The following is a 23,469-nucleotide window of genomic DNA, read 5'->3' as shown; positions in this document are numbered from 1 at the left end:
TTACTTTCAGCAAGAAGCCTTTACAAGTCCTACCCTTTGCCCACCCCATGCACCTTCCTCCTTTAGTTAGAGGCTTTCCTCTGAGATCACCTCCCATTGACACTGTAGAGTGTCTTATATGTAGAGAGTTGGCAAGAAAGTGGCATCTCGGGGGCGGCCAGGTAGCACAGCGAGTAAGAGCACCGGCCCCAGAGTCGGGATGACCTGGACCAAATCTGGGCTCAGATACTCAGCACCACACCCAGAAATAACTGGCCGTGTAACCTTGACCAAGTTACTTAACCCTAATTGCTTTAAAAAAAAAAAGTGGCATCTCCCCAGTTAGTACAAGCCCCTGGCAGACAGGGACCTCGTTTTTGTCTCTTATATCTCCAGCTTTTGACACAATGGTGGGCAGAAAGGCTTTAATAAATGTTTGCTAACTTTCTGCCTTTCCAGCCTTCCCCCCTGTACTTTAGTGCCCAGGGACGCTGTCACTGTCTTCTTGTTGTTTCTACCTCGCAACTCTTGTGCTGGCTGTGTCCCCTCACCTGCACCTCCAATATCTCTGATTTCCTTTGAGGGTTGCTTCAGAACCCACCTTCTTCAGAAAGTCTTTCCAGGTTCCCAGTAACTAATTCTTTTCCATTTCAAATGATTTTCCCATCTTATTTACATAGCGCCATAAAGTTTACAAAGCATTCTTACAAGTAGCATCCCATTTTATCCTGATAACTACGGGAGGAAGATGCTCTTATCATGCTTATTTTACAGATGAGGAAACTGAGGCAGGGTTTGAATTCAGGACTGCCCCCATTCACTGCATCCAGGAAGGTGAGGAAAGTTAGAGGTCTTGAGGAAAATGAGATTTTTTTTCAACAAAGGTCCCAAAGAGACATTTTCATTGTTAATGTCTGTTGGAACTCCCTTTTCTAGGGATATATATACAAACATATGTATGTATATACACATGTGTATGCATGTATGTATACATGCACGTGTGCATATTTTATATGTGGGGGCATGTATGTTGTGTACATATATACATGTCCCCACATATAAAATACATATACATGCACACACATGCTTTCCCCCTGAAACTTCAGAGTAATTGCAAAGTCTCTAGTCTCTTAGTAAGGAGAATGAGCCCTCATTCAGAGGGGCCTCTTTGAATGCCGCCATGATGCAGTCAGGTTCTAAGCATCCTTGCTTTCCACATCTGCAGGCTCTGGGGCCGCCACACGACACAGCATGCCCCAGACAGGCCTGCCTCGTTCCTCTCTTACAAAAGCCAAAGTCTGTAAATGAGGCACTAGCCATCTCCCATTCTTTTCAGGGTTATTCCCAGCTTTGAAAGAAAACCCAAAATGCAGCCATTTATAGGCACAGCTGTGTCTGGTGCACCCTGATGCCGGTTTATTGAGTGCCTCCAGTTTTCACCAGGACAGATACAATCATTCACTTTTGGGGAGGGGGTTGCTCAGGTGCTGAGAGGGTCCCAACATGACAGGCCCTTCTCCAAGACTGGCACAGGACAGAACAAGACAGTTCTTGTGGCTGGAGATTGCTCCAGTGAAGCCAGGTCTCCTCCTCCCCCCTTTGATGCTGCCAGACTCTCCAGCATCCCCCAGGGTATGGAAAAACCTGCTGGACAGTTCAGAGTCTTGACTATGGGCAGCACTGCGGAAAGCACCACAGAGAGCGCCACCAAGCCTCTCTGCCAAGCTTTGCACCACATAGGAAAGAGGTGAAGACAGCACTCTAGGAACAGGAAAAGCCTTGGAACCCATGGGGACACGGAATGCTCAGTACTTTCCCAGGGTGAAAACCTGCACAATACAGGGGAAGGAATGCTGGGTTCAGAGAGTTCCAGTCCTGGCTCTGCCTCTACTTAGTGACCTTAGGAAAGTCCTGTGACCTCCCTGGGGCTCAGTTTCCTCCAGGTGCCCTAGGAGGCCCCATCTACCTCTGGCTTTACATGACCCTGGCCTCTTTGTCTCCTCATAGAAGTGGAAGAGCCATGTGCTCTCAAGCCAACATTGGAGATATTCCATTTCACCAGAAATATTAATGGATTCATCATTTCTTGTGGGTAACACGAACACAGACATGCAGGCTAAGACTGTCCTGGTGGTTTTGCTAGGAGTTATCAGCAAGGAAGACAGAGTCACTTTATAAGTCCAAGACAGAGGCTCCATGCCTATCAAACCCCAATCCTAATTGACTCAAGTGGCCCCCAAGCCCACAGTTAACTGTTTGAAGAGAATTGTGGTTGTGCCAGTGCAGCCAAGAAGCAGAGGTGACATCTATCTGTGTTTGGAGAGAGGAGAGCCAAGGAGGGGACTGCCCACTGTGTTCTACATAGAGGGGAAGGGAGCAAGCATTTTTAAGGAACCTACTGTGTGCCAAACATTGTGCTAAGTGCGTTACAAAATTATCCATTTGATACTCACAAGAGCCTGGGAGGCACAGGCCATTATTGGCTAATCCCCATTTTATAGCTGAGGAAACTGAGGCAGACAGAAATCAAATGTCTTGCTCAGGGTCACACATCTGGTAAGTGTCTGAAGCTGGATTTGAACTCAGGTCTTCCTAACTTCAGACCCAACACTTTATCCACTCACCAGCTAGTGTGTTGGGTTCAGTGCTGGGGGCCACATTTTAGGAAGCATATTAATAAGCTGGAGAACACACAGAGGAAGGTATCCCTGATGATGAAAATTCATGCCATATAAAGACCCACCAAAGAAACTTGAGATGTTTGGCTTGGAAGAGAAGATTCAGAGGAAACATGGAAGCTGTGTCCAGGTATCAGAAGGATTAGAAAGTGAAAGGGGAATAATTGTGTTTGGTTGTCCCAGAAGTCAGAGCTAGAGAGGCTGATACAGATGATATCAAGACAAAGGCTAACACACAGCTCTATCCTGATGTGTGAAGGGCTGCCCTGGGAGGTGGGTCCAGATGGCCAATCCCCCCTCAGGAGACGGGCCAGACTGGATAGGCCCTGAGCTTCCTTTCAGGATGAGATTCTGTGATACAAAGGGTGCAAAGGAATGCTCGTGGTCTTGTGGAATGAGGAAGAGGAAGACTCCAGAGGGAGAGCAGAGAAAGTCAAACCAGAAAGTCCCAAACAGAACAGAGGCTGAGATTTACAGAGCCTATCATCTGCACTGAGCATCCTCCTCGGGGGCCTGCATGAAATTATGCAAGAGAGATGCGGAAGGGGAGGTTGAAACCTGGGGGAAGCTGCCAAATCCCTCATTGTTCCCAGGCTGTCCTAAGGATGTCCAGTGCTTGGCCCAGCGCAGCTGCTTAATAAATGTTTGTTTCCTTCTTTCATTATTGTCGGGGTCATATATGTGTTGCCCCTGCTGAATATTGTCTTAATGTCAGCTAGTGTGACCACAATTGTTCCTTTCACCCAGCAAGGCCATCCCTGTTCCTGCACTGCTATTCTGCTGCTTCAACTTTTGCTTTTAAAGCTGAAGTGTTAGATTTGGCATCAAAGGGCCTGGGTTCAAATCCTCTCTCTGCTACTTCCTCCCTATGTCACCTCTTGGGCCGGTCCTGCTTCCCTGGAGCTTGGGGCAGCACAAAGACAATAATGAATGTGAAAGAATCCTGAAAAGCAGAAAAGCACTTTATAAATATTAGGCTTCATCCTTCTTGTGCTTCTATTAGAAGGATTTGAAATCCAGAGTCTTGAGTTCAAATCTTGCCTGTCACTCAATGTTTGTACTGACCCACTATCAACCTTAGTTTTCTCGTCTGTAAAAGAAAAAGAAGGCTAAGCAGGTGTCTCTAAGGTACTGTCTAGCTCTAATTCTACCAATCAATAATCCTGCAGTCTGAAAACTGAATGAGTTCAGCTGTTGACAGGCATCTTCCCATGTAAACTTTATCTTCCTAAGCTTGTGGTTGAGTTTTTTAGGCCACTAAAACTCATCTCACCACTTACAGTTTTATAAGATGATCATTTGCTTCCTGTTAATTAAGCCATTAAGAGCAGCATGAAGCAAGCAGGAGAGTTCAGGCAGACAAAGCCCTTTTCTCTGAGGGGCCCAGGCCTGGGTCCCGTGAATGGTTTACAACAGGCCTCCCTTTCATTGCTCATTCTTTGTTGAGAAAAACGGTTTGGGGAGAAGGGCATGCTAGATCCCAGGCTAGAAGGAACCATGTCCCATCTGCAAAAAGCACTGGGCAAAGGAGGTCCCTGGTGTGTTCTTGAAGAGCTCTCACCAATCCAAAGATTTGATCCGATGGACACAGAGCTCTGAATTCTGCTGTAAACCGAGGAAGTTGGTGACAGATCATCTGCTTCAAAGGCACCAACATCTCTGCCAGTTGCAGCTGTCTGGGCTTCCCTGTAATGAGTCCAGACAAAGGAGACCCTCTGGCTCCCACAGCCCTCTAGGAAGATGATGAGGGTGGGGAGGAGGGCTAAGGAAGTGACTGCAGTAAAACATCCTCGCTTTAAAAAACTGGTGCCCTTTTGCACTTTCCACCAGATTAGACTATTGTCTTGTTCACAATCAAAGAATAAACTCTCCCCATAAACAGAGACAACCTGCTATATTTGGATAAGACATTAAAACATTTTTTTTTCAGCTGAGCAACAAAAGAAATTTAAAAGTAAGCAGAGTACACAGGAAGGTTACTTAATGGTTATAGAGCAGAGAATGGCAGCCAAGACCGAGGGGAGGTAAATGGGGGTGATTTCCCTGAATGTACAGCATGTGACTAATGGAAGTCCAAGATGGCTGGGAAGAGAATGGTTCAAAAGGCCCACCCTGGTGCTGCTTCATGTGCTGCAGTCTCTGTATCCTCAGCAGCCACAGTTTCTGAAACCCAGAAGGGACTTCTAGCTGCCCAAGGCTTTGGCAACAGCAAGGGTCACATGGCAGAAACAGATACAGTTTATCCATGGTACCTATCCTTCAGGATGTAGCTGAGCTAAGGACTTAAGGCCCCCTCTGCCTTCCTATATGATTTGCAGCTGAAACAGCCCATATGTGTTGTCTCTCTCTATTAGAATGTGAGTTCCCTGAGAGAGGCAATGTCTGTTTTCTTTTTGTATGCCAACTCTTAGCACAATACTTTCTACATAATAAGCACTTAATAGGTTTTCTTTATTTCCATCCATCCATCCATTCAATCATCCATCTGGTCTGGTACAGTCCCTGTCACTAAGAAGTCACTCAATAAATATTTATTAAATGATTGACAATCAAGGTCATTTAACCAAATCATCACAAGGCCACCCCACACCCTATCCAGAGTGGGAAAGGGAAAGAAAAAGGGAGGACTGAAACGTTGTGAAGAGGTCAGCTCCTGTGAGGACGGATTTTAATTCTTTTTTTTTTTTAAGTAACTTGCTCAAGGTTACACGGCCAGTTATTTTTTTGTGTGGGTGCCAAGTATCTGAGGCCGGAACCGATCCCAAGTCTCCCGATGCCAGGGCCGGTGCTCTTACTCACTGTGCCAGATTTTCATTCTTTTAAAATAAAATTCTTTGTTTTGTAAATGAGAATTTGGAGAGAAGGAAGCCTGGAGTCTCTCACTAGCCCCTTAGCAATTTGTTGTTGTTGTGGGTCTCTAGGAGGCACCATAGTGTGCAGAACGCTGGGCCTGGGGTCAGAAAGACTCAACTTTCTGCGTTCCAATCTGACCTCAGACACTTACTAGCTGTGACCCTGAGAAAGTCACTTCACCCTCTTTGCCTTAGTTTCCTTATCTGAGAAATGATCCGGAGAAGGAAACGACAAACCACTCCAGTCATGATTAGTGGGACACAACCAAAAATAAGAAAACAACAGCAAATGTCCTTCTGGAGTCGTCACACCAAAGTCAGGAAGACCTGAGTTCAAATTCTGATTCAAATACTAGCTGTGTGACCCTGGGCAACTCAACCTCTATTTGCCTCAGTTTCCTTAACTGTAAAATGGGAATAAGAGAAGCACCTGTTATGAGAATCAAATGAGATAGCATTTGTAAAGAGCTTAGCACAGTTCCTGGCACATGTCAAACACCATATACAAGCTTATTTCCTCCCTCTTCCTCCCTTCCCCCTTGGTCTAACCAATAATGGAACCATTTTGTCTACACTAGTCTTTATAACCCTTTGAGAAGTTATTTTCAAATACTGACTAAATGATTAATATACCTCTGTTCTAGCAAAAACTTCTGATTCTTCCACAGGTTACTCTATTAGCTGGCATTATATCTCTCCTACTGCCAATGGGGAAAACTGTCCACTCCATCCCTTCTTCACTCCATCCTTCACATGGCTACCAAATTAATCTTCCCACTACAGAAGCTTAACATGTCATTCCTCTGCTAAAAACCCTTCAGGGGCTCTCTACTGCCTCCTTAATAAAATACGAAGTCCTTAGGCTGGCATTTTCAAATCATTAGCAAATGTTATAAGATATTAGTCAATTCATGAGGCTGGAAACATGAATGTGATTTGAGGATTCATTATGAGAATTAGAATTTTCAGAAACAAGGAAGTGACAGCCTCACCTTGGACATCTAGACTCTATTATGTTATAGAGATCATTCAGAGGGATGTTATCTATAACAAACATTTACTAGGCAATTACTATATGCCAGGCACTGTGCTAAGCACTGAAGTTACAAAGGAAGGCAAAAAAAAAAATAAGTTCCTTCCCTCAAGAACCTTATATTCTTTTTTTTTTTTTAAAGCAATTGGGGTTAAGTAACTTGCTCAAGGTTACACGGCCAGTTATTATTTCTGGGTGTGGTGCTGAGTATCTGAGGCCGGATTTGATCCAGGTCATCCCGACACTGGAGCCGGCGCTCTTACTCACTGAGCCACCTGGCCGCCCCTAAGCAACTGGGGTTAAGTAACTTGCTCAAGGTTACACGGCCAGGTGTTTCTGGGTGGGTGCTAAGTGTCTGAGCCCGGGATTCGATCTCCAGATGTTCTCAACACTGGAGCCTGTGCTCTTACTCACTTTGCTACCTGGCCGCCCCAGAACCTTATATTCTAATGGATAAAAGAATATATCTTAAAAAGCAGACAAACCAACAAAGCCCAAACCAGGTACATAAAAGCTTAATACAGGACAGATGGTAGGTAACCTTAGAGCAGAAGGCCAGGGGTTCCTGTTGGGGTTTACCTTAAGTTGAGTCTTGATGGAAGCCAGAGATTCCAAGAGAGAGACGGAAGGAGTCAGTACACAGGGACAAATAGTGGAAAGGTGTGGAGATGGGAAATGGAGCGTCTTATTCAAGGAATAGCAAAGAGACCAGTACAGTTGGACTGTAGTATGTGTGTAGGGGAGTAAAGTAGAAAACTGGAAAGGTAGGAAGGGGCAGGCAGCAATGAGTGATAAATGCCAACAAAGAACTTTACATTTGGCCCTGGAGGTAACAGTGAGCCTTTGGAGGTAACTACTGGTGGATTGAACAGCTCTTCATTTGGTGAAACTAGAAGGTTCATTTGAAGGAAACAAGGATGTTTAGCCTGAACACGAGGAAACCAGGTTGGAGGTAGGGATGAAAGAAGGAACATGCCAGCTGTCAAACCAGCCAAGTGTTGTCATGGAAAAGAAAGAGAAGCCTTGTGCTGTTTGACCTCAAGATGCGGAGCCAAGAGCACTGGATGGAAAGTAAAAGAAGACAAATTTAGGTTGGATTTCAGGAAAACCTTCCTCCCAATGAGAAATGGCCCAGAGTGGAACAGGCTGCCTGGGGAGCTGGTGGGTTCTCTTTCACTGGAGGATTATGAGCTGCAGCTGGCTAAGTACCTGTCTAGTATGTTGGAGTGTCTATTCTTTGTCAGGTGTGGGCTGACCTTGATGACCCCTCAGTTCTTTGACAAATCTCGAATTCTGAGATTTATTTATTCAGCACTGTGGTTACGAGACATAAAAAGGTACCCACAGTCAAGTTTCCTGCCTTCAGAACTTACGATATGGTGGGAGAGATTGGACAGAAATTCATGACAAACTGAAGCCAAAGAGTCACGGAAGGGGACATGGAATGGTACAGTGTAAACCTTGACTCTATTCCCAACTCTGCCACAGACCAGCTGTGTGACTTTGGGTTATTAACTCACTTCATTTCCATCCATCTATCCACCAATCAGCAATCTCAGATATGCAGATGATACCACTCTCATGGCAGAACATGAAGAAGATTTAAGAAGCCTCTTGATTAGAGTGAAAGAGAAGAGTATAAAGGCTTGTTTGAAAACTTAACATAGAAAAATAAAACCTAAGATCTTGGCAACTGGTCCCATCACTCCCTGGCAAACAGAGGGAGAAAAAAAATGGAAGCAGTATCAGATTTTATATTCTTGGGCTCAAAGACCACTACAGGCCATGACTGAAGACACTTGCTCCTTGGAAGGAAAACTACGGCAAATCTGGACAGCATCCTAAAGAGCAGAGACATCACCTTGCCAACAAAGGTCCATATAGTCAAAGCCATAGTTTTTCCAGTAGCTCCTGAGTGAACTTTCTATCTCCTATATCAAATGCTCTGGATATAGATGTGGAGAAAGGAAGGCAGCCCTGTCCTCAAAAAGTTTACATTCTACTAGGGAAATACAATAAGTATAGGGGAGTGTTAGCCAGAGAAGATGGTTCGGTCAGGGAAGTGTCAGGGATAATGAGTAGAGAAAATGATTGACAGGTTTGTTTGTTTTCACAGAAATAGTCCTGTTGATTTAATTATTCTTCCTAGAGCTGCGGGGGGGGGGGGGGGGGGGGGGGGGGGGGGAAGATGTACTCAATGTCTGTGGGGGGTGTCAAGGAGGGTGTTCTAAATGGAAGTATGTCATGAAGAAGCCAGGCAGTCATGTAAGGGGTCTGGGGCAGGCTAGATAAGGTGAGATGCCACCAACTAGAAGGGAAGGAGCTGGAGTAGCTGTGGTCATCACACACCAGAGGAAGGATTTGAACCAGGCACTTCCTGGTTCCAGACTTTACATCTTCTCCTCTTATGCCAATCTCAAAGACCCCCAAAACAAGGAACTACCACCCAAAAAAGTCTTCAAGAATTGATAAAGGATTTCAATAACATCCAACAAACCCAAACCTAACTCAAACATTTCATTTCTTGCTTCATGTGAATTACTGAATGAATAATGAAGGGGTGGAAGAAAGAAAGAGAAAGACACAGATAAAGACAGAGACAGAGAGAGGAAGAGAGAGAGAGAGAGAGAGAGAGAGAGAGAGAGAGAGAGAGAGAGAGAGAGAGAGAGAGAGAGAGAGAGAGATTATTTCCCCAAAGGGAATTCTGTTAATATCCACCCCCTTCCCCCATGCTTCTATGACCCAAGGACTTACTGAGTCTCAGCTCCTAGGAGCATTTCCACTTTCTCATTTGCATGGTTACTGAGAACTGTCAGCGTAAACAGGTGACTAGCAGAGCTCTGTCTGGAATAAAGCATGGTAGAGCTATTCTTCAGGGGAGAAGAATTCATTTCTTCATGGTCCCAAGGTTCCACCAACAGTTGATCCCTCAAAGAATAGTCATTGACTGTATAACTTTCTTCACTATAAGAAAAAGTAGAAGAAAAACAAACAAAAAAAGATTCAGAACCCTGAATTCTACCCATCAAAATAGGTGATTTTATCTTGACACTGCTTTCAATCTTGGTCCTGATTACACCTTATCTTACCATTTCTTCTATAGCTTACAATATTTCCCAATGAGAGAAATATAAATATGGCTACAAGCTTAATATTTAGAACATATCTCATTTTCTTTTTTTATTTGAATAGAATGAATTTAGGGTATTTTTATATGAAATGGGACATAGCCATCCATGTCATATAGTCATTCTTGGATGATATAAATTATTACAAAGAAATAATTTCTCCTTTTTTCCCCCTCTCTTTCTCTAAATATAAATGAACCAATACAGGAGAACCAGTAGAAACACACTGGAATCGTTTCATCCTCACACAAAGTGTACCAAATAATTCAAAAACAGGATAGTTCACCCAAGAATTTCTGAAACTGCTTTTTACATATGTCTGTCTGTTTCTCCCCAAGAGGAAAATAGTCTTTTATAGAAAATTTTGTGTGTCTTTCCTACCCATATTTGTCCTTTTAAGAAAACAAAGCTGACAGTCTCTTATAAAACCAACATCCATCTTCAGAGATGATTTTGGTGTTGAGGCTAATACCATCTTTTTAAAAACGTGATACTTTTGTTTCATAGATGGCAGCGCCCTCAACAGAAAAAGGTTAATTTTCAGGAGGGTAGGTAGGTTAGGGGTGGGAGGTGGGGAAGATAAGGCTGAAGAATTAATGGTTTTTATCCCACATACATTGTTGCTGAAAGAATAAAACCAATTAGAGATTATTTATAATTATTCTGACACATCAAATAACAATATGGTAATAACATGGGGAAATATGGGAGACTAAAACAAATTTACATTTAGTTTCAGTGACTCCTTTCCTTTGCTCCACCTCCTAGTTTCTGTGAAAAATCTTTTGCTTAAAAGAAACTTGTAGGTCAAAGAACACGAGGACATTGTTCCTGGTCAAGCAATGCTTAGCTGAATCACACATGGCAGGGGAAATGAAACCTTCCATCAGAGTTTCAGGTTGCACCTTGTAGACTGATGAGTGAACAGAGATCTCAGACCAACCTACTACAGCTAAGTAAAAAACTGCTGTAACATAGCATATATGCTAGAGAAAGGAACTTTGTTTGAGGCTATTTGGGATATCACCTAACATTATGGAAGTTCTCCCAAAGACTCCAATAGAAGATCGTTTCACCTTCCAGGTAGCTATTCATAAAAGCACCTAAATAAGGGGCCAGTGCATTAAGATTGATTATTCCAAAGGAATAACCATTTAAAGCTCCAAAAACAATACATATGAAAATCCACATTATTTTTTCAATTTTTCTCTCTAGTTGGGAAGAATACCAACTCAAATATCTGTGAGATACTTCCAGTCTGGCCATTGTATATGCAGAAGTGAAATAAAATATCTGTCCACCTAATAGGAAAATGCTAAATTGACAACTCTAACAGTGTATTTATTAACAACTCATGTTGCTGTATATAGATTTTTTTTGGGTTTAGAGAAGGCTTTAGGCACAACAGCCTGGCAAGGGAGGCAGTGAGAGATCTGTTATCCTCATTTTACAGTAAAGGGCAGCATGAGAGAACTAGCAGAGAAATAGCCTGAAAATCAGGAAGACCTGGGTTTAATTTCTGCTTTGGACACTTATTGACTATGGGACAAAATTCACCACTTGGGAGGTCTTTAAACCACACTATAAATCGAAAAGAAGGTGCTAATCTGCATTGGGAGGTGGAGTTTTCTCACCCACACAATCCCATACTACTAAAATCCCAGGTGCAATTCCTGTCCCTTTTTTAAAAAAGAGGAAACTAAATCCTAGAGAGAAGTGAATTTCTCCCAGGCACCAAGCTAGCTCTCAACCACTCAGTGTTCTAGCAACCCTTGAGGACTCTACCTTGCTGAGAAGGTGCTAGCCTACTTTAGTAGGGGAAATTCAGTGACACATTCAGGCATATCTCCATGCCCATGCCTGTCTCTATGCCCACCTCCATGCTATTTCCATCCCCACAAAGTTGACAAATTTCGGAGCTTGGATTTGAACCTACATCTCTATCCATGTTTGGCTCTCCTTAAACACTGAATTTCTGCAACCAGGCATTCCACCAAGCAAAGAGCCTTCATTAAATAATGAGATGTCTAGGACTAGTGATGTGAGGGACTTGCTGTCCTCTTCCCTCATCAGGCCATCTGTTGTATTGAGTTCTGGACACTGCATGTCAGGAAGGTCATCAGTAAGCTGGAAAGTGTCCAGCAGAGGATAATGAGAGATGTGAAAGGCCCCGAGTTCATGGCATGGGAGGATGGTAAAGGAATGGGGCCTGTTTATCATGAAAGGAAGACTTAGAAGAGGAACACGATTGCTACCTTTTAAGGGCAATCAGGTGGAAGGATTAGACTTGGTTTACTCGGTCCCCTGGGCCAGAATCAGGAGCAGTGGGAAGTATCAGAGAGGCAGGCGAATCTTTGATGCAGGGGAGCATTTCCATAGCGATGAGAGTTATCCAAAAGTAGAAAAGGTTGCCAGGGTCAGGGGGAGGGATGAAGTAGGATCCCCCTCTCTAGAGCCCTTCAGGCATCCCTGATGCTCCTTGGTGGGTGTAATGCAGATAGGAGGCTTGCTAAGGTAGATTACCTCTGTGATGGGCTAGGTAACCTCTGTGAATCAATCAAAAGGATACTTTAAAAAAATGGTGACAGAATTTTCTTTGGTCATTCTATACTGACGACCCTAGAAAGTGATTTTTTTTTTTTTTTACCATTGGAGGCATTATTCAGTTCTTCTAGGATTATATGTCGAATTAAAACTGGGTGAAAAGTTCACTTTTATTACCAAAAAAAAGAAATCTCTTTCATAATAATAGTAGTCATTATTTCTTTATCCTTACTGGCTGTTGTTCAAATCTCACAAAGTAAAAAATGTGAAACCTTATCCAGGACACACACACACACACACACACACACACACACACAAACACCTTGGATTCATTCATTCAGTCATTCACCCTCACAAATCCTAGGTTCATAATAATCCAGTAAAATGATGCCCTCCCTACCCCAGCTACTAAATAAATGAAAGAACAGTTTAGTCACTTTACAAAAGGTGTAATGAGTCCAGCCAACACCTGCCACATCTCCCACCTTGGAATCCATAAATCGTATTGTCTTCACACCACCTGGCAATTGACATGCAAGAGCAGAGGAAGGGTGACGGGGTCTCCACCTTGGTTTAGAATGCCTGAATGGCATTCCTGAATTCAAGCCCTTTGCCACCATGATGGTTTTCTCCATTTTAGCCAGTCCATTCATGTCCAAATACAGCAAGCTAGACTGAGTGGGAAGAGAACTCTTTTCAGGGGGAAATTGCTCATTAGACTTCCTCATCTTTACATTGTTGACATCTATTGAAGTAGCAGATGGTGTACAGTTTCTGAAACAATTTGTATCATGTAATTAGGAAATGGAATTGCTCAGAAAGAAAGAGACCAGTGGAAAAGTCCCTTTTCCCTTCAGTGAGAAGCTTATGTGGTCACTTCCTCTGATTGTCTTGCAAGGTCTCCAAGCTCACCAGCTGTCTATCCACACCAGCTGCTTCAGAAAAGCAGCCGGCTGCCCTGAAGGCAGCAGCATCAGATTTGTATAAATAAGCCCATTGCTCTATCTCACTTGAATAGATGCTGGAGTCTCTACTGAGACCAAACCTAGTGCCCAGTGATGGTGCACTCAGTCAGGAGAACTGCCCTGATAAGGAATGACCACAGTCAGCAAGTAAGATGCATGATTCTCCAGAGTGGTAGGTCAGAGATGAAATGAAACTATCCCTGCTGTCACAGAGACCACACTCTACCTTGGGAAACAGCATGCCCACATAATAAATCCAAAGCAGACTCATGGGCACAGAGAAGCGGAGCTGGGAGGGACCTCAGAGGTCACTTAGTCCAATCCCCCCATTTTACAGACAAGAAAAATGAGGCTAGGGAGGGCTAAGAGATTTTCTTAAGGTCTCATAGATAATAAGGAATAAGGATGATGGCATTCAATGCTCTTTTCCCTGGGACTGTGCTGCCTCTAAATACCAGGTCACTTTGTGAGTGAGTGTGTGAGTGAGAGAGTGTGTGTGTGTGTGTGTGTGTGTGTGTGTGTGTGTGTGTGTGTGTGGCGGGAGTCATCAGTAGTTGGGAGGATGCCAGGGGCACCACAGTGGAAGAAAGTAAGAGTGCCAAAGAGGAAGTGAGAAGACATTGACTAGAAGCTTTGCCAAGAACCAGCACTGTAACTGTTCTCTCCCCAGTCGCACTAAACATAACCTCTTGTGGGCCAGTACCCATTGGATCATAGGCTCATGGACTCTGAGCTAGAAGGCACCTCCGAGGTCATCAGGTCTACCTCCTCATTTTACAGATGGGAAGACTGAGGATGGAGAAGTCACTTATTTCTGACAGTCTAGCCATTAGGTTTTAGTATTATAGCAGTTAGTCATTAGCATTAAAGTCATCAATACCACAGAAACCAGTTCCATATTATATTATATTATATTATATTATATTATATTATATTATATTATATTATATTATATTATATTATATTATATTATATTATATTATATTATATTATATTATATTATATTATATTAATTATCCAATTACAGTGGAGATTTATCAGAATGACTTTTAAATAAAAATGAAAATAGGTCAGTTTTTTTAAACAAAAATTAACTCCCAGTTGAAACAATAGTTTTAGTCAAGTCTACTCTTTCTCCTATATTTTACATTTCTCTTGCTATGTCTACTGACTCCTTTCCCCTTTACTTTGAAATATGATTAGGTTTGCCTTGTCCTGAATAAAGATTCAGTGACCCTCCTTCTCTTGATGGCAGCCATTCTATTACTATATCTGCAGTTTCATGACAATTTCTTTGAATGAGTAGCCTTTTCTTTCTCCCTTCCTCTCACCTTAATTCTGCTTCCAGATGCCCAAATACTTTCTAATACTTGTTTCTATTTGAAAGTTCCACTCTCACCTAAAGGAGAAAAAAAAACCTAAACAAATCTAGATTTATCTCTCCCCTTTTCCATAAATCTATTTCTAGGGGGTGAAAAAAAATTTTGCAGCAATTTTCTCAGATACAGGGAGGGGGAACAAGCATTTATTAAACACCTGCTGTGTGCTAGGAACTTTATAAATATTATCCCATTTGATAAAGCTTTCCTATCCAAGTTATATGAGGAGCTGATTCAAATTAGTAAGAAAAAGACTCATTCCCAAATTAATAAATAATGGAAGGAAAGGAACAGGAGTTTTTAGAGGGAGAAATCCAAGTTCTTAACAACCACACTAAAAAAAATACTCCAAATCACAAATAAATGGAGAAATGCAAATTAAAGCAACTCAAAGTTTCCAACTCACACTCATAAGATCAGCAAAGGCTGTGAAAAATGGAAAAATGAAAATTGTTGCAGGGATGCAGGAAGCAGGCACACTTATGCACTGTTGGTGGAGCTGAGAATTGCTCTAGCTATTCTGTGAAGCAATTTGGAACCATACCCCCAAAATCACTCTTTCAACCAGTAATACGACTATTGGTCTAGAGCCTAGAGAAATCAAAAAGGAGGAAAAGGAGCCATGAATACAAAAGGATTTTTACTGCTCCTTTTTTTTTTTAAAGCAAACGATTGGAAACTAAAGGGTATCCAGGAATTAGTAAATGACTGAATAAATTATGATACATCAACTTACTGCTCTGCAAACATGATGCAGAGAAGAGTTTCAGAGAAACTGGGAAGTCTTGTGTGGACTGATGAAAAACCAAGTGAGGTGATGGAAGGGAGGGCAGGTTGGGGGGGGAGGGAAGTTGGAGGCACCCACTTTTGAAAAGGGACAGGATCAAAGTAGAGAATACAAGTGGAAGGTGGGATAGGAGGGAGGGAAATATAGTCAGTCGTTTACAATATATCTACTATGGTAATGTTTTGCATTAGCTACACATGTACAACCTATATAGAATTGCTTATCTTCCCAGTAAGGGTGGGTGACAAGGGAGGAAGGGAATGAATCTGGAATTCAAAGTTTTAAAATCAAATGTTTAAAAATATGTACATATATTATTAATACTATTTTACATGTAATTGGGAAATAAGATATACAGGCACTGGGGCATAGAGATCCACTGGAAAAGTCGAAGGGGGTATGGGAGAAGATATGGGAGAGAGCAGATTGGAGGAGGGGATATCCTGTGGGGCTGCTATTTTGGGGTGGTGGTTAGGAGAAAAAAGGGGGAAAACTTTTTAACTCAAAATCTGGCAGAAATGAGTGATGTAAACCAGAAGTTAATAAGGCATTTGGAAAAAAAAAAAAGAAAAACCAAGTGAGTAGACCCAAGATCCCAATTTAAATAGTAGTAATAACATTGTAAAGAAAACAACTTTGAAATACTTGAGTACTTAATCAATGCAATGACCAGAGGACCCACTTGCTGACAGAGATGATGGACTTAGGGTACAGAAAAACACAAGCATTTTTGACACTGCTGAGGTGGACATTTGTTTTGATTGATTTTGTGTATTTTGTTATAAGGGTTTTCTTTTTCAGTGGGTGGGGTTTGGCAAGATAGAGGGGAAAATTGTAACAGGGTTGACAAAAAAGAGAGAAAAAGAAAAGGGTAATTGAGGAATTTTTGAAAAATGCACCAAGGAGAAAAAAGGAAGAGCAGGAAGAAAGAGAAAAACAGCAGCTTTGAAAGTTATAGGCTGAATTTGTTTTATACTTAAAACCCAGAATAAAGACAGTTTCAATTCACAATCTTCTGGGTTTTTTTTTATAAAATGTACTCATTTATTTGGAATTTATGTTCAGAATAAAAAAAAAACCTAAAAATTTTCAATTTCCATTGATGACAAAACCAAACCAAAATTTCAAAACTGGACTTATCTCTGTTTCTTGTCTCCAATGTCTATGTTATTTGTTAATCACTTTTTGATACCAAGCTTTGCTGTTGTAACAACAGTCTTTGGGTCAGTCTACACAACTCCTCTAATCTCTTTTTTTATTCTTTTTTTTTTAGCTAAATTTTGAGAACATTTGGTGAGTCCTCACTGCTTTACTATCTATTTACCCCTCATCACTGTGGTACAATAGATAGAGCTCCAGTGCTGGTAGGAGAGATACTAGTCAATTCTCATCTCTGATGCTTAATAATTAACTAATTAATTTGACAAACATTTGGGAAGTGCCTACCCTGTGTCAGGCACTGTGCTTAATGCCTATAGACCCTTCATCTCCCTGGATCTCAGTTTACTCTTCTGTAAAATGAGGAGGTTGAACTCTCTCAATCTAGGATCCCACCTTTCCAATCTCAACTCTGCCTCCTCTAAATAAAGCCTTCAGTCTTCAATAAGACATCAATTCCAAATCAGCCAAAGCTGATTTCCCTCCTGAGGTATGTGCCTTGCGATGCTCTCCTCCTGTGCCTTTGCTTGCTCCTGTTTCTCCTGCTGACAATGTCTTCCCCACTGCCCAACAGCTTCCCCATCCTTTTGGGCTTACCACAGACCCCAACTACTCTACTAGATTGCGCTGGACTGCCCTCGCTGACTCTGGTGGAACTGGCAGTTCATGTCGGTGACTTCCATGCTGCTTATCATTCATTTTCTTGCATGTTAAGTCCATTACCTATGACTTAATAAATAACTCTAAGAAGATGCATGAGGCACGCGTAAGTGAAATGATTTTTGCCTGGGGTCCTGAGCCAGTAAAGAAATCCAGGCCACCCTCACTCAAGGACAAAAGCCCAGATCCTTCATCTACCAATGCAAATAGGATGAGTTAATATTTTGCATGTATAGGTACTAGCTCTCACATCTAAAATTGAACTTCCTTGAGATTAAAGACCTATTCACATGCTTCTTGACATTTCCCATGTGTAACTAGCATACAAAGAGGTTATTGAATAACTTCTTGTTGATTGATTATCGATTCTATCTCCATAATCAGCTTCTACATTTCCATCCCAGTTGATCAAAATGATGGCCCCAAAGGGCTCCAAAGCCCTTAATTCATTCAAAATAAATCTCAATTATATTCAATTGACTGAACTCTTGGGGGTCATTGGCTAGAGTAGCAGCTAGGTGCTGCCTCAGACAGTTACTGGCTGTACAACCCTGGGCAAGTCACTTAACCTTGTTTACCTCAGTTTCCTCATTTGTGAAATTAACTGGAGAAGGAAACGGCTTACTACTCCACTATCTTTGCCAAAAGCAAAACAAAACAAAAAACCCAAATGGAGTCATGAACAGTTGGACAAGACTGAAAAACAACTGCAAGACAGCAAGCAAGAAAGATCAACTAATTGTAACAATCAATCTTCTGACAATTACAAAGTTCTTATTATTGGGAACAAAACTGTAACCCAACATTTATTGACCTTTTTGACCCAGTACAATTTTGTCCAAAATACTGCATATAAAGTTTTCAGTTTCTCTTGAAATTTTTCCTTCTCTCTTTTTGAACACATGAATAAAACCAACAAGTGGTGTTTGGAAACAATATACATGACTATATACTCAAAGCAAAGGAAAACGAGTCTTGTTCCCTCTCTGTTCATTTCTGAGATGAAAACTTTCACCTCAACTTTTGAGATACAATTTCTAGTACCCAGCATTATTCCTTATACATAGCAGGAATTTAAATATTAATTGGATTCTCCCTGGGTTCAAAACCCAGGTCTTCTAGCTCCAAATCCATAATTTATTTGAAATCCATCATTTTTTCCATTGTATCACATACCAAACCGGTAAGTTTCCCAAAGCAAATGCAATTTCCAGCTCTAGACTCAAAAATGAGCCACTTAACACATAATGTGAGGGAATTCCTAGTAACTGAAATCAGACCATCAGGGCATCAGCCACCTGGCATATAGGAAATGCTACATAATTTTTAGCGATTATTAGTTATTATCTTATGTACTTGATGGAATAAAACACTTGCCAATATTATTGAGAAATCAGTTTGACCTTTGAGTGGTCAAAGAGGCCAAGTTCACAATTTATATTGATTCACATAAATTCACTAAACTTTGGACCTTTTGTCTTAGAACCCAGCCCAGATGACTGTGGAATAATTAACTAAAGCTAATACATTTAGCTCCCTGCCGCCCCACGTCTACTGGCTAGAATTAGAAACCAGACCACACTGCACTTTCACATGCCTTCAAACTATTTAGCCCTCCAGCCAGGCCCTCTTGAAATCTGCCTACAACTATGCCCATATCCTCCACCTGTCTCTGGTTATAGGCAGTAAACCAGCCACGTGTTCTTCATTCCCAGATCTCTGCTGCAGAGGGCACAAGACTGAGGAGTCAAGATGACCTTGGTCCAAGGCCTATATTCATTATTTCCTGTATAACTTATTGTATGGATGATCCTGGTCAAGTCACTTGATCTCTCTCTGCCTTGATTTCCTCATCTGCCAAATGAGAGGGCTGGGCTGGATGACCTCAAAACTCCCTTCCAGATCTGAAGCCATGAGCCTCTGATTCTGTGAACCCCGTCCTGGAGCACCCTGCTGCTATCTATCCGAGTTATCTTCTCCTTCTGTGAGCTTGGAAGGCGCATTATGGGGATTCTTCAAATTCATAAGTTCGAGACCAAGACCTCTGAGTGTTAGGTTTTTACACAGGACTTGGGTCAAGTGCAATCACCAGGGCAGTCAAGACATTTCTCAAAACCCCAACAGAACACCATGTGCTTAAAATGGGCAACAATTTACGAAAAGCACAGAGGGTCAAGGTACATGAAAAGGCAGATAACCACAGTCAGTTTAAGGTTTGGGATGGATTTTCTGTGAATTCAGAACTGCCACACAAAGAAGCCTGTGACAGTACAAAGTAACCTTACAGAACTCCTGGTCTAGCTGAGTTTTTCCCCAAAAGGGAAGGGTCCCTGGTGCCTCTGTCTCATCCAAGCAAGATCTGGGGAAGGATCCCCTCGACAATACAACAATAGTCATCCAGGCTTTTGCTTGAAGAACTCCGACTATGGGGACCCCACTAGTCACTGAGGAAGCCCACTGTATGCTGGGGCAGCCCACTGTATGCTGAGTATGTTGAGGCAGCCCACCGTATGCTGAGGCAGCCCACTGTATGCTGAGGCAGCCCACCGTACTTTGATATCTGTAGGGTTTCTAGGAAGGCTTTCTTTACATAGAGCCTAAATCTACTATGTCCTTTTGGGCCAAGCCAATTAAGCCTATTCCCCCTTTCTAGTGAGAGAAATGACTATTAATGACCAATGATCTGGGGAGATGCAGAGTCTTCTCTCACATTTTTTTCTAAAGTCAGGATTTTAAAAGTTCAGTCTCTTGAAGGACTTTGCTGATAATGAGATTGGACTAAGACTCTACCCTGGTAGGCTAGCTCAGGCTTTGGTGAGGCATAAATTCTTTGAATAAACCGCCCAAAGCTGGGGGTTGGTTTGTGTATAGAGATGGTTGGCTTCAGGTGGCTGGCATCATTCTCAGCCCATCTTTCTAATATAGCCCACCTCCCACTGTGTTAACTAATGAAGAGTTGACTGCTACCCCTCAGGTATATAAACTGTGAGTCCACAGCCATGATTGTCTTTGGTCTAAGAAAGAGGGCCAAATGACCATCCTTTGATTAATAACACGATTATTAATAAAATGATTATTAATTAATAAAATGATATTAATGAAATTATTAAATTACTCAGAAATTATGTCTCTCAAGCCTTTTTAATCACCATAGTAGACAGGGATAGCTCAAATTTGGATTATATGTCATATTCCCCCCTTCTCAAGTGATTCTCATATAACATGATCAGGGGGCCCTTCACTCTTCTCATTTCCATCCTTGGCTCATCATTCGTCAATATCCTTTTTAAAACATGTGATTGACTAGGACAGAGTATGGTGGCCATAGAACCTCCCTAATCCTGGTCACATGATTAACTCATACCTCTCCTGTCCCTTTCAGGCAGTTGGTGGTGCAGAGGATACAGCGCTGGGCTTGGACTTAGGGGGACTCGAGTTCAAATTCAGCCTCAGCCACTTCCTAGCTGTGGATAGCCTCTAGACCACAGGCAAGCCACTTAACCTCCACCGCCTCAGCTGCAATTCCACAATTAGAAAATGGGGGTAATGATAGCACTTACCTCACTAGGCTGTTGTGAAGATCGAAGGAGATAACAGTTATAAAAGCCCTTAGCACAGTGCCAGGCCACAGTAGGCACTATATAAAAGCTTGTTCCTTTTCCTCATTTGCTGTCTTCCCTCATTAGAATGGCCGCTCCTTGAGGGAGGGACTGGCTTCCTTTTTGCTTGTTTTTATTTCCCCAGCCTTTTGCACAGTGCCTGGCACAGAGTAAGCACTCAATAATTACTTTTTGACTTGCTGAACCTGCTATTTACGAAAACCTCCAGTCATACTATAAACATCTATTAGGCACCTACTGTGTATGAGGCACTGTGCTAAGGGCTGGAAATATTAAACAAAAACCAAAAGAAAAAAAAAACAGTTTTTTCTCTCTTGGCACTACTCCCAGTTTAATGGGGAAACACCACGCAAACAACCATACACAAATAAGACATGCACAGAATAAATTGAAGATAATAAGCAGAAGGAAGGCATTAGCACTAAGGGAGATTTGGACACGCTTGCTATGGAGAGGGAATTTTATCTGAAGGAAGCCAGGGTAGGAGCAGGAGCAGGAGCTAAGGAACAGATTATTCCAGGCATGGGGAGGGACAGGCAGGTAGAAATGCCCCCGAAAGGAAGATGAACCCTGTATTTTATGGGCAACATAGCAAGGAGTCCAATGTCACTGGATCCCAGAGTTGTAAGAGACTGTAATAGCAGGAGAGGCCAGGTTAGGAAGACTCTGAATGCCTAACCCCAAGACTTTACATTTGATCCTAGGGCTGAATGGGAGCTACTGGAGTTATAATGGGGGGGGGGGGTTGTTGAATCTGTGAAGATGATCTGGGGGGCATGGGGAGACACTCCCCAGAAGCCCAACAGGAAAAACACTGTGTCCTTAAAGTGGATAACATTCTGTTAGAAATACAATGGCTCATTCAAAGTGAATGAGACTGATCAGTCAATCAGATTTGTTAGAGTTCTAGGATCTCCTGAGTTTTGGAAACCTGACTCCATCCTTTCATCTGTGAGCTATCCCACCCAGCTTTGCCTCCTCTTCAACACCAAGCACATCCTCATCTCCATCCCAACCCTAACCTTGGATTCCACCCCGGGACACCAGAGCTAAATGAACTTTCACTTCTTCTGGCCAAGACTTAGGTTTCCTTTATGGTCTTCTTGGTATTATGCCCACCCTCTCTCCTCCATTTCCCCACTCTCTTTTACTAGCTCCTTTAAGGTACAGAGTAGCATGGTGCTGTGGAACAGTAAGTCCTTCCTAAACATTAGCTCTCTATCTCTCTGTCCTTCCATCCATCCATCCATTGAGTCTTATCTGTCTGTCTATCTATCTATCTATCTATCTATCTATCTATCTATCTATCTATCTATCTATCTATCTATCTGTCTGTCTGTCTGTCTGTCTGTCTGTCTGTCTGTCTGTCTGTCTGTCTGTATAATCTACTTACTTACCTATGTATGTATTTATCTTTCTATCTATCCTTCCATCCATCCATCCATCCTTCTATCCATCCTTCTCTCTCTCTCTCTATCTATCATCTATCTGTCTGCCTGTCCATCCATCCATCCATCCATCTAAGCCACAGGAAGGAAAAAAAATGCAGCAATAAAATGAATGATGTTATGTTGAGTTTCATACACTGTCATTTCATTTTTAAGAGGTTATACATGGGCAAATAGCTATGTCTTATTTCAGAAGGTTTCCTTACTTTCACAGAACCACCACTATGATGAAAGCTTACCAAAGCAAGTATGTCACATTGCAAGAAATGGAACAAATACTGAATAAGACTCACACATAGGGTAAGTGGTTCTTTGTGATTCATTTTGAGGAGAGAGAAGCCTAAAAAGAAACTACATCTCTAAAGAAACTCTCCTGAATCATGGGTCCAAATAGGCCATGGCTGCTACCCCCAATAACTGTTCCGATCAGTCCCAACTTCTTACTGTTACAGCTACTTCTATAAGCCAATCACCCATGAATTCACCCTCTTCAATAAGAAAGAGATAAACAGAAATTATGGGGGTGAGGTCAGGTGTGGGGAGTAAGCTGCTAGAGAAATTTAACATTAGCTGGTAGTACCTCATTGCATTTTTCTCTCAGATACATTCATGGTAATAAAGAGAGTGAGCTCCAAGACTATGCAGACCAAGTGGGCAGCTGCCTGAAACATTTTATTGAGGGAAAAATAACCATAGGTTGGTGTAGTGGAAAGAACATTAGATTAACCAAAGGGTGGGGATTCAAACTTCTTCCCTTTCCCTCCCCTACCCCTTTTACCACCTGTATATCTGGTTCCCTAAAGCACTACCTTTAGACCAAAGGGTTCTTAATCTGGGTCCATGAAGTTGTTTCATGTATGTATGTATGTGTGTGTATTTGTATTTCAATATAATTAGTTTTCTTAGTAATCATATATTTTATTTTACACATTTAAAAACATGATTCTCACAAAGGGTTTTATAGGTATCACCTTCCTGCCAAATGGAGCCACAAAACAAAAAATAAAAAGTAAAGAATCCCCAATTTAGAGTCAAATTCCATGTCTAATATTCTGTGTGACCTTTTGTAAGTTACTTAACATCTCTGGGCCTCAATTTCCTCACCTGTATAATTAACAAAAAATAGACCACGACCTCTGAGTTCCCTCAGACTTCTAAATTTATGTTTCTGTGACTAGATGCCAGCTCTAGTTATGAAAAAAATGGTCTTTCTAGCCTAAAGCCCTGTGATCCCCATC

General features: G+C 42.0%; 1 protein-coding gene across 1 annotated transcript in view; it reads right to left on the bottom strand.

The window, feature by feature from the left end:
* Positions 1-23,469, bottom strand: part of ARHGEF26 (Rho guanine nucleotide exchange factor 26) — a 137,217-nt gene that overhangs the window by 2,738 nt on the left and 111,010 nt on the right. The window contains exon 12 of the mRNA XM_069083427.1: positions 9,297-9,506. Coding sequence (XP_068939528.1) covers positions 9,297-9,506 — 210 coding nt within the window. The remainder of the gene's footprint in view (positions 1-9,296; positions 9,507-23,469) is intronic.

The sequence above is a fragment of the Petaurus breviceps genome, unplaced genomic scaffold (genome assembly GCF_028583685.1).
Source record: "Petaurus breviceps papuanus isolate PSGF00001 unplaced genomic scaffold, PetGlider_PUasm1.0 173, whole genome shotgun sequence".
Classification (NCBI taxonomy): Eukaryota; Metazoa; Chordata; class Mammalia; order Diprotodontia; family Petauridae; genus Petaurus; species Petaurus breviceps.
Note: the sequence above shows the minus strand (reverse complement) of the source record. Positions and strands in the feature narration are given on the sequence as shown.